The sequence below is a fragment of the Xenia sp. Carnegie-2017 genome, unplaced genomic scaffold (assembly GCF_021976095.1).
Source record: "Xenia sp. Carnegie-2017 unplaced genomic scaffold, XeniaSp_v1 HiC_scaffold_24, whole genome shotgun sequence".
NCBI lineage: Eukaryota > Metazoa > Cnidaria > Anthozoa > Malacalcyonacea > Xeniidae > Xenia > Xenia sp. Carnegie-2017.
The window spans coordinates 5174177-5189175 of NW_025813487.1; the positions used below are offsets into that span (position 1 = coordinate 5174177).

At 34.0% G+C, this 14999-nt stretch overlaps 1 protein-coding gene and 1 long non-coding RNA gene across 3 annotated transcripts; one reads left to right on the top strand and one right to left on the bottom strand.

Annotated features, from left to right (window-relative positions):
- Window positions 1-2665: 2665 nt before the first annotated feature.
- Window positions 2666-6195, top strand: LOC124451905. 2 transcript variants are annotated; one of them, XR_006950738.1, is made up of 7 exons: window positions 2666-3066; window positions 3156-3278; window positions 3558-3628; window positions 3735-4026; window positions 4113-4456; window positions 4552-4749; window positions 5138-6195. It is a non-coding gene; the product is annotated as an uncharacterized LOC124451905 (long non-coding RNA). The 2 variants fall into 2 exon arrangements; XR_006950737.1 differs by having other exon boundaries at window positions 3735-4456.
- A 4397-nt stretch (window positions 6196-10592) lies between these two features.
- On the bottom strand, window positions 10593-14799 carry LOC124451899. The gene is made up of 4 exons (XM_047002504.1): window positions 14368-14799; window positions 12572-12668; window positions 10744-11099; window positions 10593-10663 (listed from the first exon to the last, which is right to left on the bottom strand). Exons 1-3 carry the CDS (start codon window positions 14639-14641, stop codon window positions 10997-10999), a joined length of 474 nt encoding a protein of 157 aa, XP_046858460.1. The 5' UTR covers window positions 14642-14799; the 3' UTR covers window positions 10593-10663; window positions 10744-10996.
- Between the last annotated feature and the right edge of the window lie 200 nt (window positions 14800-14999).

Sequence of the window (14999 nt, forward strand, 5' to 3'; positions counted from 1 at the left end):
TTCAAAATACTCACTACACATTTCAAAATACTCACTGCACATTCGTCCCAGTCTTACCCCGGTCTGGCCTGCCCCAATGAACTCTAATACAACTGGAAGGCTAACTCAATATATTCATCCCTAGACTTGTCTGAAGCCACTTAGAAGCTGATTTATGAGGCGCCAAGCCGGACATATTTGTCTTTCAGAAAATATATGTGCTGAACTTCAAATTTGCATTTTCTGAATCGAATAAATCGGTTCTCAACTCAAAATATATCTGATAAACTTAAAAAATATATGCAAAAATTAAAAAATATTTGCCAAACTTGAAAAATTTATGCTAAACTTGAAAAACCTATGCTAAACCTAAAAAATATATGCTAAACTTAAAAAATATATATATGCTCTCCGAAAAAAATATGTTCTAATTATGATGCTTTGCGGCCTTGTTTTTATCACGTGGGGCGGTAAGCGTGCGTGGCCGCCATTTGCAAATTGCAATAGATTCTCGAATCTCGATTGTCGAAGATGCTAAATCAAAATGAACTTCAGTTTTACTTGAATAATGCGTTACAAAGAATTAGTCAGTTGGAAAGTTCAAATATTACTCCTAATAGTCCGCTTGGTTCGACGAACAACTCCAGTAGAAACAGCGGCTCGACACAAAATCGAAGTAGAGAGGCTAGGAACTGGGTTGAGCTCGACGTTAGTAATCTATTCAACTGACAAATGGACTATTTCATAGGGAAAATTAAACATTAAGTATGCCTCTTTGTCGCAGACAGGGTGGGGGCATCACGACGTTGAGTGGGCGTCATTTTTACAGTCTGCGAAATCGGTTTTCATAACTCTACTAAACAACGCAAACACTGATCAAGAAACATTCGGTTTGCTTGCAAACCTCTTAAAAGGTCTATTGTCAATTCAAAGAGCACTTTGTCTTAAAATGGAAAGGCTCCAATCAATCAATGATGAAAATTGTTACAGGTGTTCAATTAATCCAACACACGGGCCGGGTCGACCAAAATACCATACCACAAAAAATCAACTGGAATTTTTGCGAAGCAAGCACTTTTCGTGGGTTAACATTGCCAAATTATTTCATGTGTCTACGCGAACATTACGTAGGAGAAAAAACGAATTAGACATCAATGACGAGTTTTCTAATATCTCTGAGGATGAGCTTACACAAGTATGGAAGACATAAGGAAAGTTACCCCAAATATTGGTCAGAGTAGGATGGTAGTTGCGCTAAGGGCTAGAGGGATTCATGTTCAGAGGCAAAGGGTGAGAGAGTGTTTAAGGAAAATTGATCCAGTTGGAACAACACTTAGATGGAACTCAGCAGTCTACCGACGTAAGTATTATGTTCCGCATCCTAATGCTATATGGCATCCTAATGCACATTGATGGCAACTAAAAGCTAATACGATGGCGGATAGTTATTCACGCATGTATTGATGGTTACAGCCGACTTATTATACAGCTGTAATGTGCCAATAATAATCGTGCATCATCTGTGCTAGAGTTTTTTACACAGGGAGTCTAAGAGTTTGGTTTGCTATCAAGAGTCAGATCAGACCATGGCTTAGAAAATGTAGGCGTTGCACGCTTTATGCTAACCAACAGGGGTTGTGGAAGGGGAATTATAACGGGTAAATCGGTGCATAACATTAGAGTTGAACGTCTCCATAGAGACGTTTATTGTGGCGTACTTTCTCATTATGTCTGGCTATTTACTAACATGGAAGAAGATGGTTTGCTTGATTGTCTTCATGAACATCACCTATTCGCACTACATTACGTTTACATCCCAAGAATTCAAAGATCTCTTAACGAATTTAAGTGGTAATGGAATAGCCACTTAAATAAGGAATCAATAGAAAAAAGGAATTATATTCAGAAAATGTGCGTCATGTTCCATTCTATTTATTTTGAAATTTTTAGGAAGCTTTTGAATAGTTTTTTTTGTCTGTTTTCATATTTTCATTTAACACATACAGTCACTTTTAAGGAAGAATATTACCTGAATTATGACTAACTTTTGACATTTTGACTAACTTGACATACTTTGTAAAATGCTATAAAAGCATTCTTAAAATGAAACAAACCTGAATCTTTTTGATTTTAATGGAACCGGAAGCGCTCAAATGAATAAGACGTTTTTGCTTGGTTTTTAATGCGTTATCATCTTAATTTTATTGATTTACTATCCCCATGACTTGGTTCAGGTAAGGAAGAAGATTAAGACAGTGGCTGTTCCTCAAATGCATCAGGTACCCTAGCAGGAACTGGGATCTCAGAAACTTGCAATCGATTCTCTTGCATTGGTGACTCTAAAACTTTGAGCAATAAATTAAGAGTTTGGTATTAAGATTGGTAAATAATTAGAGTAACTCACATTCTAGTAACTTAATTATTTATTTAAACATCTGATCTTCATACTATCAGCACATTTAGTAAAGTACACATACAGCTATTTTCAGTTTTTTATTCTCAAATAGATTTTGGATAAAAAATACAAATGCCGTTTACAGAATTTGAATAACTTTTTTCGTTTTTGAGTTATCTTTCCGCAAAGATGCGAATAAAACCTAAATTTCAACGTTTTGTAAAAAATGTCGAGAGCTCTAATCCGTGTCATGGGACTTACTTGTGACGTCATTTAAGGAACACAGACTGACTACCAAAACAACTTAGACTGTTTATGCAAGTAAACAAACACAAAAATGCTAGATCGATGTGTAGTTTTTGGTTGTTCTAACGTAGCCAGTTCGGAGAAACGCATTTCACTTCATCGCATACCATTTTTTAACGACGAAAGAAGCGAAAGCTAACCGTAGGAGAAAGCGATGGGTCAACTTTGTGAAAGCTACTCGCGATCAGTCAGTCCCCACAACGAATTCCACAGTTTGCTCGGAACACTTCACACACGATTCGTTTTCTCGTCAATTCGGCTCGCTTTCTGAATCAGAAAGTAATTTTGTACCTCGACTCATTCGAGATGAATTCGGAATCGTTGCTTACCCGAGCATTTATCCTCGAAGAGATGACAATGAACTTACAACAAGAGATCGCAGAATGGTGAGTACGTTAAAAATTATACATATGCATATCTACATTTTACCTGGAATCTGTTTGAGAGTATATTTCATAAATATATGCCATTTTAGATGAAAAGAAAGTGGATGTCTGATTATACAAGAGAGGTTGAATCAGAAAATATTCCCAGTACAAGTAGCGAACCTCAAGAGCAAATAAAAGAAACAACTTGTGATGAGCCTGTATTAGAAAAGGTAAACTTATATGATTATTACGGCAATGCTGTAAGGGTTAACGTAAATTATTGTTTTGTATATGTCTATGGAAGTAGCTGTTCAATGTGAACTACAATGCCAAAATTTTTTAAAACTTGAAAAAGAGAAACGTCGTTACAGAAACTTATGACTTGTTGCAAAGCATAAGCTTCAGTGTAGCAGAACTTATGCAAGCAGTTCTAATATGGATATGCCTGCAGTAGGTAAGTGTTTTTTAAGAAGATGGGCCTGTTAATTTTATTTCATATATGATTGTAGGTCAAGAGAAGATTTGCCAACGTAATAGGATCAGCCATGTTTAATAACCTCAATTTCTACAATACTACCAAGTAAGCTTGCATGCACCACTGGAAAATTATTGAAGTTAATTACTAAGAAATATGGACTTAATCAACCTTGTGTAGCTGCACATTACTGAAGTGTCTTATTTCATAGATGAGTATGACAACAACAGCAGCAATGAAGAATCATCAACTAGTAGCAAAGTGGTTGATCTTGATAGTTGTCCTGCTGAGGAGGTTTTGGACCCAAATGATCTTAGTGGTGACTCAGACTCAGAAAGTGATCTTGGTGCTGAACAAAGTTATGAGACTGAGACAGAAGAGATAATCACATCTAGTGACATGGATGTCGACTCTGAATCAGAGCAGCCAAGATTATTTAAAAGGGAACAACTTTTGGATGAGAACTGTAATTTATCAATCACCATGGCAATGTTAAAATAGTGGTGATTGTTAAATAAATCAAAGTTAAACAGCTTATTTAATCAGTCACTACCTTGCATTTCATAAATTGTGTTTTTTTCTTTTGTAGAGTGCTCAACAAAGACACCAACCTAAGAACAGAGAAAAAATTCATTATGTTCTTCACCCAACTGTTTGCACTTTTTAAATTCTGCCCAATTTGCAAATCAGATGATGTTCTTGTTGAGATATTGCAAAATGGTTCAATGTCAAAAGTGAAAGTTACTTGTTCCAATCAAAAATGTGGAGCAGACACAACATGAAATAGTTAACCAGTCATGATTGAGACTTCCATTCCTGCTAGAAATTAGCTATTGTCATTTGGTATTTTGACTGCTGGAACTCTGCCACAAAGGTGATCAGTGTTCTACAGCACATGGGATTGGCCTGCATTTCATTGAGTATATACTTCGTGTAAGTAAGACTTATCCGATGGTGTAAAAGAAAGTTGTAAAGTAATTACTAAAATCAAATGAAAAGCTTGAAAGTCTTTTAAAAATTTTGTGTAGGAAAAACTGTATTCTGCATTGGTAATCTACTGGAAAAAATACCAAGACAGTTTGATAGAGAAAGTGATGGCATGTAAACAGCCAATTGCAATTGCTGGGGATGGAAGACATGATTCCATGGGACATTGTTTTAAATATTTTGCATATACAGCATTCTGTTGCACAGTACCCCAAATCATTAGTTTTTCTTTTGTGCAGGTACATTTCTTTGAATTATGTGATTTTCTTCATTAAAATTATTTTCCTATTTGCTATTTTGTTGAGAAATGAAGTTTGAAATAGCACTGGTCTAGAGTTTGAGGAATTTAAAAGATCAATGGATTTTCTTAAATCTTGCAATATTCTGATCTCTATATTAATCACTGACAGGCATACGCACATTGCGAAACATATGAGAGAGAATTGTCCAAGTATTACCCACTACTTTGACCTTTGGTATTTGATAAAAAGTAATGATTTTTTTTAGTTAATGAAGCAGTACTTTATGAAGCAAGAATTTAACATATAGCTAGTATACAATTTACAACCTATACTGGCATCAATAATTAAAGTGTGTATCAAAAACATATTTTATATTTCATTTTAGAAGTGACCAAAGTCCTGACCAAACTTGCAAAATGTGCTGGATGTGAGTCTTTATCAAGTTCAATAAGACCTTGTTCCAACCATTTGTACTGGAGTGCTACATCAACACCCTCTGGTAAAGGAAATATGATTGTGGCTAAGTTTAAATCTTTCCTTGGTCATGTCAAAAACCAACACAGTGGATTTTCAGACCCTTTATTTGACAAATGTGCTCATGATTCCAACATAAAACCATGCAAATGGCTAAATGAAGGTAAAAAATCTAAAACAATTCTTGTTGCTATTAAAAAGAAATATTCTGTGTGTAATAATCTCTTATTCATTGCCTTGTCTTTAGATTCTATATCATACAATAAGATATATGCAGCTTTAACTAAACCAAGGTTGATTGCTAGAATCATGAGAGCTTCTCCAATGTCTCATACAAGTGCATTGGAGGGATTTCACTCAGTTCTTAACCAGTTTGCACCCAAAATGATCAGCTACCCTTTTCTTGGAATGTTCTTCAGGTATTCTATGAAACATGTGGATGAAACACGTCGGGGACCAACGTTGAGTGAACGTTTTTTGTGAACTCGTAGGAACGTAGTGGCGACGTTGGGATGAACGTTGGGATGTAACGTATTTTCAACCTAAACCTGACGTTTATCAGACGTTCATACAACGTTTACCTGACGTTTATCCGACGTTCATTTAACATACAATTACTGATGCATTATTTGTGAAATCATAAAACAGCCTTTCTAGTGATACGAACTAAAGCTTAATTTCCACATAATCAACTTTTAATTCATCTATTTTGCTGTGCGTGTTTTAATATGCATATTTACAAAAATGCTAATTAAGCCGATTCCAATAAGTTGCCTTTTCTGACCTGCAAGAAAATAACATATATGATTATTAGAAAATGGTAGTCTATATATCATTTTTATATGTCTTACCACCTACAACAACATTGACATATTTGTCTGTAAGAGATGCTATTTAAATGGAAAACTGAATCGTCTGCTGTATGTATATCTTCTTAATTTAATTTATATAAACATATGGGTCAAAGTATTTTTTTAGTTTTATTCACTTAAAAGCAATTGAATAAATCCACTTATATGAATGCCACTACGTACGTACGTCGGATATAAGAAATTATCTCGCGCTACAACGTCATCTCATACGCACGAGAAACAAAACAAGTGAAGAAAACTTTAATCGTTACGGCACCTTTTTCACATTTAACCAACACTTGCTTTTTTATATAAATAATAAAACACTTATTGAATTGGATTTTCGCGTAATATAAAGAATTATCAAGGCATCAATGTGCTCTATCTGCCTCAGCGTTGGTAGATTGAACAAACCTTGGCCTTCATAAGTCTTAATTCATATACTATTTCATTCAATAATTGTTTAATATCACGCTAAGGAAATTGTATATAATATATCTAATCATGCAGTTTGAGTTAACAAAATTTAAAACTTGCACAAATCTAATGCCTGCACTAAAATGAACGTTTTTAAAGGTACGCATTATGTATAAGTGTCCATTCCATTTTGCTTTACTTATAAATGAAGGACAATGAAAGACACATGCTCACTTTCTTTAAGTGCACATGCCAATAATGTTATTGTGTATTTTTCTCAACTTACACAGACAAGAAAATACAAATATGTTAACTATGAGATTACGGAGTAAAATAAGTTGAGTTCTCCCTGTCTAAGTTGAGAAAATCAAACAAAGAAAAAATGGCATCTATATACTTTACCCAGCAATCTATGATGATAATGACATGTTACCTTAAATCTGGAACCACCTTGCTTGCCTGGAGCATATTTTAAAAATTCGGCGATTTGCTCTTCAACGTTGGCCTCGCTGCATCCTTTATGAGCTCTGAGGCAGGCTTCTAACAAGTGAAACGAAACAGAAAAGACATACTTTAAATAAATTGCATTGATAAAACACTAAATCATTTTCGTAAGATGAATGATAAACAACAATTTATTATAGCGACATTTGCAAAACAGTTTCATGTATTAGCTTTTAAAACTTGCAACAATATTCCTTATGACAAGGAGCAACATAAATGGCTGTTTTTCCAATTCATGAACGAGAAAAAAAGAGACAAAACATGGTACTGCTGCAGCAATCATTATCGTCTAATTGTGCTTACTTGTTATAACTTTGCATAGGGCAAGGTGCTGAAATGGTCGCTTTGCCTTTCTGCCTTTTAAACTATATTGGGACCATAGAATATTTGTTCTCAGCTTTGTCGTAATTCTTCTAACACTGTTTGCACAGGTGTTTGCGCACAGTGCTACCAAAAAAAGCAGCTAGTAAAGAGAGTAAAAGATAACTTATATGGAAAAGTTGAATTTACACATATAAATAAGCATTTTGATCTCGAATTGCAAAACAAAATCATCCAAAGTGAATGATGAGAACTTTTAGAAAGACCTGTTTCTTCGTTAAAAATTTTCAGCACAAATAAAACGACACACTCCTAAGAGCCGTTTGAAGTATCGTAACGTATTTAAATCAATCAGAATACGACAAAGCTCTCACGAAAAACACGATGCTACATTGATATAGTTTAATCAGATAATCAAACCCCCTAACGTCACGAAAATCGTCATTAAAATTACATTTTAGACTTTGACAAACGTGCATGTTTTCAAGCTTCAAACACAAATGGTAGAAAAAAAGTCAATATTATGTTACGTAATTGCAAATGAAATTATCGTTTTCACGTTTCCAAACCGATAAAGGGGAAGGGCTATGCCTTCCTTTGTCACATTTTTTTACGTAACACTTGAAAGAGTCATGCAAAAAAAATAGCGGTGCCAATAAATATTACTAAATACGTATGGGTTAACTTTCCAAAACTTACCAACTTTCTCTGGACTTTTCTTCATCAAGTCTAGAGGATAGGTCCTCAAGTTCTTCAACCGAATCTAAGGGATTAAGTACAACATCTTTATATGTTTGTAAATGATGATCGTCAAGGTTAATAAAGTCCTGAGAAGGACTGTTTTTGTTGTTGTTGACTGACGTTTCGACAACCTTAGCGGTAGTCATCTTCCGAGTCAAATCATCTTTCATTTTAGAACATCTTCCAAAATTTCGTGCTCGTCTACACCTTTCGTAGCGCTTAACAGAGCACGCAATATTGACAACGCTTCTTCTTGCTTATCAATTAATGTTTCCAGTTTGGTGAGAACTGATCTTTGGAAGCCTACAAGATAGATAAGAAAATAACAAAATAACTTATGTACAACCTACGTAATATCTTAAAAATATAAACCTTACAACATGCTAACAAGAAAATTCAAATAAAAACTCGCATCAAATTGCTAATCGAATACGCATACACACACAATAACAACGCTATTCAAAAACTATATACTGTAGAAAAGGTACCATTAATGTTTGGTTGAGAACGTCTTCCTGCAGGTATTATGTTCATAAAACTTGTCGAAGGCTTTTCGTGAGATGAAAGGTCATGCGCATCTGCAAAGCAATCACGTGTTGCAGTTAGTTGTGAAGAAAATAAAAACATTTCAAACGACACGAAATGAACGTAAATGAAAACGTAACGAGACATGCAATAATGAATTGTAAGAAAAGCTTGCCTAAGACATCACTGTTTCGTTGAGAATGTCTTTCAATTGTTGTGCCAGTTGTAAGAATTCCTTCTGAAGAGACGTTGCCCTTTATCTACAGAGAAGACATGTACTGTGTTTAACATATATCTTTATTGCACGCACGAACGTCATTTAAATTAAACCACTACAAGTTTCAAAACTCAGAAGCAGAAAGGTGACAAAAATAAAAAACCTCGAGAAAGTTTCATTTAGTAGTTTGATAGCAAACGCTGAGAATTAGATTTGAACGAATGTATTTTGATTAAATCGTGGTGAACACAACTGCAATTTTAACTATAACTAACATTTTTTCAACTAATTACAATAACATTTTAAAGGACCAACGCCAACAGCACCTGTAGAACATACATAAGCCCTATAATGCAACCATGAGCGTAGAAAAACAGTAAATGTACAATACGAATGTAAAAGTTAGTTAAAAAGAATCAATCAAAATTATTTCAACATTTTAGTCGACATATTATATGAAAGTTGCTGATTAGTCAGTTCTGATGATAGAAAACTTACCACTACGCTGAGATGGTGTCCTACTAGTAAATGTGGAAATTATTGCATGATCCTTTGTGTTTAGGATTTCTGGTGCTAGTTCACCGTCATATAAATATAGATCAACATCATATTAGGATGAAAAGAGAAAGTTTATACATGCATGTTTCTGTCAAAAAATTGTCCACTTATATAAGGATTATAATTGCGCTTATACCTTTTTCTGCAAAGGAGATCAACTCGCTGTACATCGGCAAATCTAAAAAGCAAAATCACTCATTAGATTTAAATGCAACATAGCAATATAAGAAAAACTGCACTCCTTTGAATAAAGCAATGGCCTATTGCATTGCCACTACATTACTTACTTCTAGAATTTGTAGATAAGATTTCCATGACGGCTGTTATCATATTACTTTCAGAAGATTCCAATAAATGTTTATTGTTCATACTAAAAGATGCGTAACGTGGAGCAGGAGGTAACTGAGGTGCTCTGTGTTGAATTACGGGTTTATCACCGTCATCATCGTCTGATGAGAAAAAATACCCGATCATTGCAATAAGAATGTTTATTGAGTACTCAAGCTATACTAAAAATACTAAAATATGGCTAATTTAATGCTTGCCAAAGATGTAATATTTAAGTAGCTAAGGCAAAAAAATTCAGTCTTAATCTTATCTTTTCCCATCTTAAGGAAGAAGACATAGCCAATTTCAAAGAATTTATTGTGTTTCGCACACAAGACCCTTCATTGACTACAGCCATATACGCACGTAGGTAGTTATAACAGTAGAAATAAAACACTTTTCTGTGTTACTGTGTACGTAAGTTGTTGTGATCGGAGAGAAATATCTAGAATACTATATAACCTACTTTCTATGTCACTGTAATCTGGAAATTCTTCCATACTCCTTTTGAGACGAGGACGTTTTTGTGGCTTGTCGTTGATTGACTCATCATCTGATTCAATGTTTGAAGTGGCAATGGCTCTTCTAGCGAACTTTTGGGCATTTTTAAAGTTATCTAAGTAAAAGAAAGGTTTAAATTTAGGAAACAGAGCATTAAATCGTTTATAGCACTTTTGAGGCTTCAGTGGAGAAAATGTGAAACAGCTGGCAGCAAGTTTATAAAAAATTCTGAAAATAAAAAATTCCTACACCATTAGGACATAGCAATGATTATTTTCAATCAAAATGGAAATAACAGGAAATCCAAAACAAATGTAACCTAAATGAAAAATTCATACTATAATCACAAGACATCATATTAACCTGCAAATATGAATATTCTGACTTTATGTTTTTTCCAACCATTTTTGTCCGGCAATTCTAGCTTCTTCACCCTAGCTGAGACGTTTGTCCTCGGTCAATAGCAACACAAAACCTAAAGTGTAATTAAATGAAGTTAGTTGCATTGACCTGTACGTATAAACACAGGAAGATCTTTATGATATGCCATTTTACATTCTATGGGAATCCATTGTCCTTTACAGATGTCATGTGCAAAGGTCGAGGCGAAATAGTTTTCATCTTTACGACAGAACATTGTCAGCTCATAGCTACAACAAATGTTATCACTAATATCTCGAGACGTATTTGATAAACGAACATGACCACAACGTTTTAACTTTAATGGTTTCGATGCTGAACTTCGTAATTCGATGAATCTTGACGCTTCCCATTTAAATTCAGAAACAATCTCTTCCTTTATTTGGTCTTACGACATTTTTTCCCGTTTATCAACTGTGATAAATAAATGTTCATAAGGTATCTCTTGGTTTGGATCAGCCATTCCAACAGGTCCGTTTATCCACACAAAACTAAACAGGGAAAAATAAATAAATATAAGAAAGTGAAGCTGACTATTTGTCCGTGATACAAAAATATCTTCCTTAAAATTTTGAAGAGAAAAAAGATTTTTGGAGTCCTAACATGATTTGTCGTTGTTGCTCTTGTATTGACGTAAATGTGTGAGTTTTTTTAGATGTTTTTTTCAAGAAATAGCAAGTGCTTTTGCCAACATAACGGTAGTTAACACCAGCACGGAGAGGATACTTAAAAACCATTCATGACTTGCAATGAAGAGTGTGATCTGTATTCTTTATTGACAAATCTAAACTTAACATAGACCTTTCAAAAGGGTAAAACACTCTTTATAGAAACTAACGATAAACATTAACTAGCCTAATAATTCTTCATCTTTCAAAAACAATTCTTAAACACGGTTGTATTGGTGCTGTGTATGTTAAATGTGATTGAATAATTTTTAGTCTCGTGACTTAAAACAAATGCAATGTCCCCCACCACTACACACACACGGAGACAAGGGAAAAAATTTTTTTCTCGCTCAATTTAATATCATAACAAATAAAACAGCTATAGAGCTGAAAACTAAAAAACATTTCTCAAGCTATTAAACGACAAAACTCGACTATTAATAGAGAGAAAGGATTTAGAAAACACTCGAAGAAAAACGCTGTGGTCACCTTTACAGCATTTTGCTATTGTTGCCAGCTTATTTTTATCTCCCACGAAAGACGTTGATTATATTGAAAAGCTGTCGAAAATTTGAAATTTATTATCTTTGTTCCTACGTAACCAAAAACTTAATGCGGGAGCCCTCGAGAAATAATGAGTTTTGTTTTTTGACTTACACATCAAGTGACTACTGACCGTGCAAACTTAATTGTGATTGCATAAAAGGCAATAGAAAATCCTCAATGTTTTGTCACGTGAAAAATATTGAATACTACTTGTAGATGACGTAATGGTTCATGAGAAAATTGTAACAAAAATGGCAGAATCTCGCTAAAGATTTTCAGGAGTTTACAAACTGTTTTCGCTTGAACTATTGAAAATAAATACGTAAAAATACACGGGGAGTGTTACACTCTCAGTCAGGAAAGTTGTCATCGAGTGCTTACGGGAAAAAGACGAAAAGGAACCGAAAAAATTATTGTCAAAGCACGGAAAACTTTATGAATGCTTCTGTATTTATTATTGCATAATAAAACAACTACTGAATTCGGTTTTTGCATGATATCAAGAAATATTCAGACCTTGGTCAATGTTATCAGCCAGAGCTTTGGTTCGGTAGGTAATATTGACCTCTGTTTGAATAATTCTTGTTATCATGCTCAACCACATGCAATAATTGTAAGCTAATTGTTTGTTAAGATCAAATGCTTAAACAATATCATGAACTAAATCTCCACCTCGCAAAAAGTTGCTATGAATGAAACTGCATCATTTTTTTTAGTTATGGAAGATAACAAAAATATAAAAACCTTACCGTTGGAGGGTATTGACAATTTCATCTCGAATGTTGTAATCGTCGTTAAGGAACTTTTCTTTAAAAACTTCATTGTTGTTTGTCACATATTTAGGTTCTAGAAAAATATGGGATATTGTCTAAAACTGTCTTAAGGTAGAAAATGTTTTGGAAGCAAAATGTTGAGAAAGTTGCAAACCAAAAAACACAGTAACTTTAACTGAAAGAAAATGTTCGTGACTTTTTCTTTCACACGAGTTCGACTTTTAGCGTTTGCCTTTGAATCAATGGCATAGCAAACCCCATATTTTTTATCCTGCTATACGTAAGTAAATTGTACATTATTAGTATTATTTGTTTCTTTGTAAATTTATTGTTCTTGCAGTGAGTGAACACATATGCATAGCATGACCAAATTTGAGGGCTGAGGGCTTTAAGCATGGAATGCACATATTCGTGCGTTATCTGAGTTGTTATTTCTTGACTTTATCAATGGCTAATGATTTTTCCAAAATTTCATGTTTGTGTCACATAAAACCCACAATGCGTTCTTCATAGCAATAATAGGCTTTCATAAATTCTTTTATTAATAAACGTGAACGTTTTTACAAATGTTAAAGTTTTAAGAGTCCTTTAATTTAACCAATTTACGACGACTTCTTTGAATTTATTGAACAATTACAGTTAAAATCTAAATATCGTGCAACAATATCCAGTAAATAATATTTCTCGGTCCAAAAAGAAAAATTCGCTGAAGGTGTAATTAGGTCTTATAAATTAATTGACGTCTGTATTGATGCCCGCACGAAGCATATTTATTCAGGAACCTATATTTAAAAGTTTTAGCTTTTTCAATTGATCGAAATATCTGAGTACCTTATAATTAGTCTTAAATTTATTAGCTACGTCATCATCAAAAGAAAAAGTATTGTACACAGGACTGTCAATGTATGCGTGTTCTAGTTGTACGACTTGTAGAATATGTTTTTTATACATTTTAAGTGAGCGTGAAAGCTGTACAAAGAATTGATCAACAATATTAGCCATTAATAATCAAAAATATAGGTATTGTGGTATTATACAGAATGATTCTGCTTTACATTATGTATTCATGCTAGCGCGTTTTTGATAAACCAATGTATATATATAATAAACCAAGTGAGTTATAATAATTTGTGAAACATATTCCAAGAAGCAAGTATCCTTGACGTATTTCTAGTCGCAGTTAATTTTTGATGGCAAAATGTTTAGCTATATAATTTATCAATGTGATGACTGTATAAGAAAGCGAATCCAAACAGTTCTGTGTAGTGGCGATGATTTTCAGATTTTATTGTGCAAATATTGGCCTGTATGTGTATGGTTTTAATGAATGGAGAATTTCCTATCGTTGACATTGAGATGAATATAAAGTCAGCTGATTGACAAACAAACTTTTCATGGGTAAGCCGCCAAAGCAAGGTTCCAAAATGTTTTATCATATTTGGAGAAGAGCATCGTATACATAAACATAAAACAACCTGTTATAAAATGAGAATGTTTATGAGTCAAACATTGGATACGTATTAGTACTTTTGTGCAGTTGTCGATTTTTTATTTGATAAATTTGTTTATTTTCAGAACGATCTTCGTTTCATTATTGGTGAAACTCACTGCAAGCGAAGAAATTTGACAGCTTTTCCTAGCTCACTGTTAAAAAATTGATTATACCTACATCAAAATGCTAATGTTGGTGGTGAGCAGAACATGTTTAAGTCATTAAAACATTCTCCAAATTTCTTTACGTATATACAATTAGACAGCAACAGCAATGCTACCTTGTCGACGGCCGAAGGGATTTAAATCTTCAACTAACATATTTGCGATGGCATTTTTTCCTTCTGTTTTCTTGCACTTCAAAAGCATTTCCAATGGCCATTTATTATTTACAGAGCATATCTTGTGCGAATTTTCCTCAGATATACCCAGCATTCTAGCAAGCTCTAGCCATTGAGAATATATCATTTCCCAGAGATCACTATCTTTGGGAACATTTATCACTACTGTAGCATCGTGATGTCCTAGATGTACAACAAGGTAATAGTTAACCATTTATAAAGCTACTAATATATGTGATTACTTTCAATGTCGCTGATATCCCTTTTATTATAAATATAACATTTCAACATGCTTCACGATTTTAAAATTCACTAAACATAGTGGTGACCATTAATACCCCTTGCGCAGAAAGGTTTGTTGACAATCGTAAAATTAACCTGATTACATAAGGAAAACTAGCTCCCAGGTAGCAATGTCGCTGCGATATGCCTACGAACATCAATTCTGTTGATATATCTACAAAACTCTAAATAATTGACGGACATCATTCCCTAAATAGCAGAGCCTGTTCGCAGGATAGCTTTTGGATGGTTTCTAGGGATTTCTACGTACCAAGGTTCCAGAGGGTTCA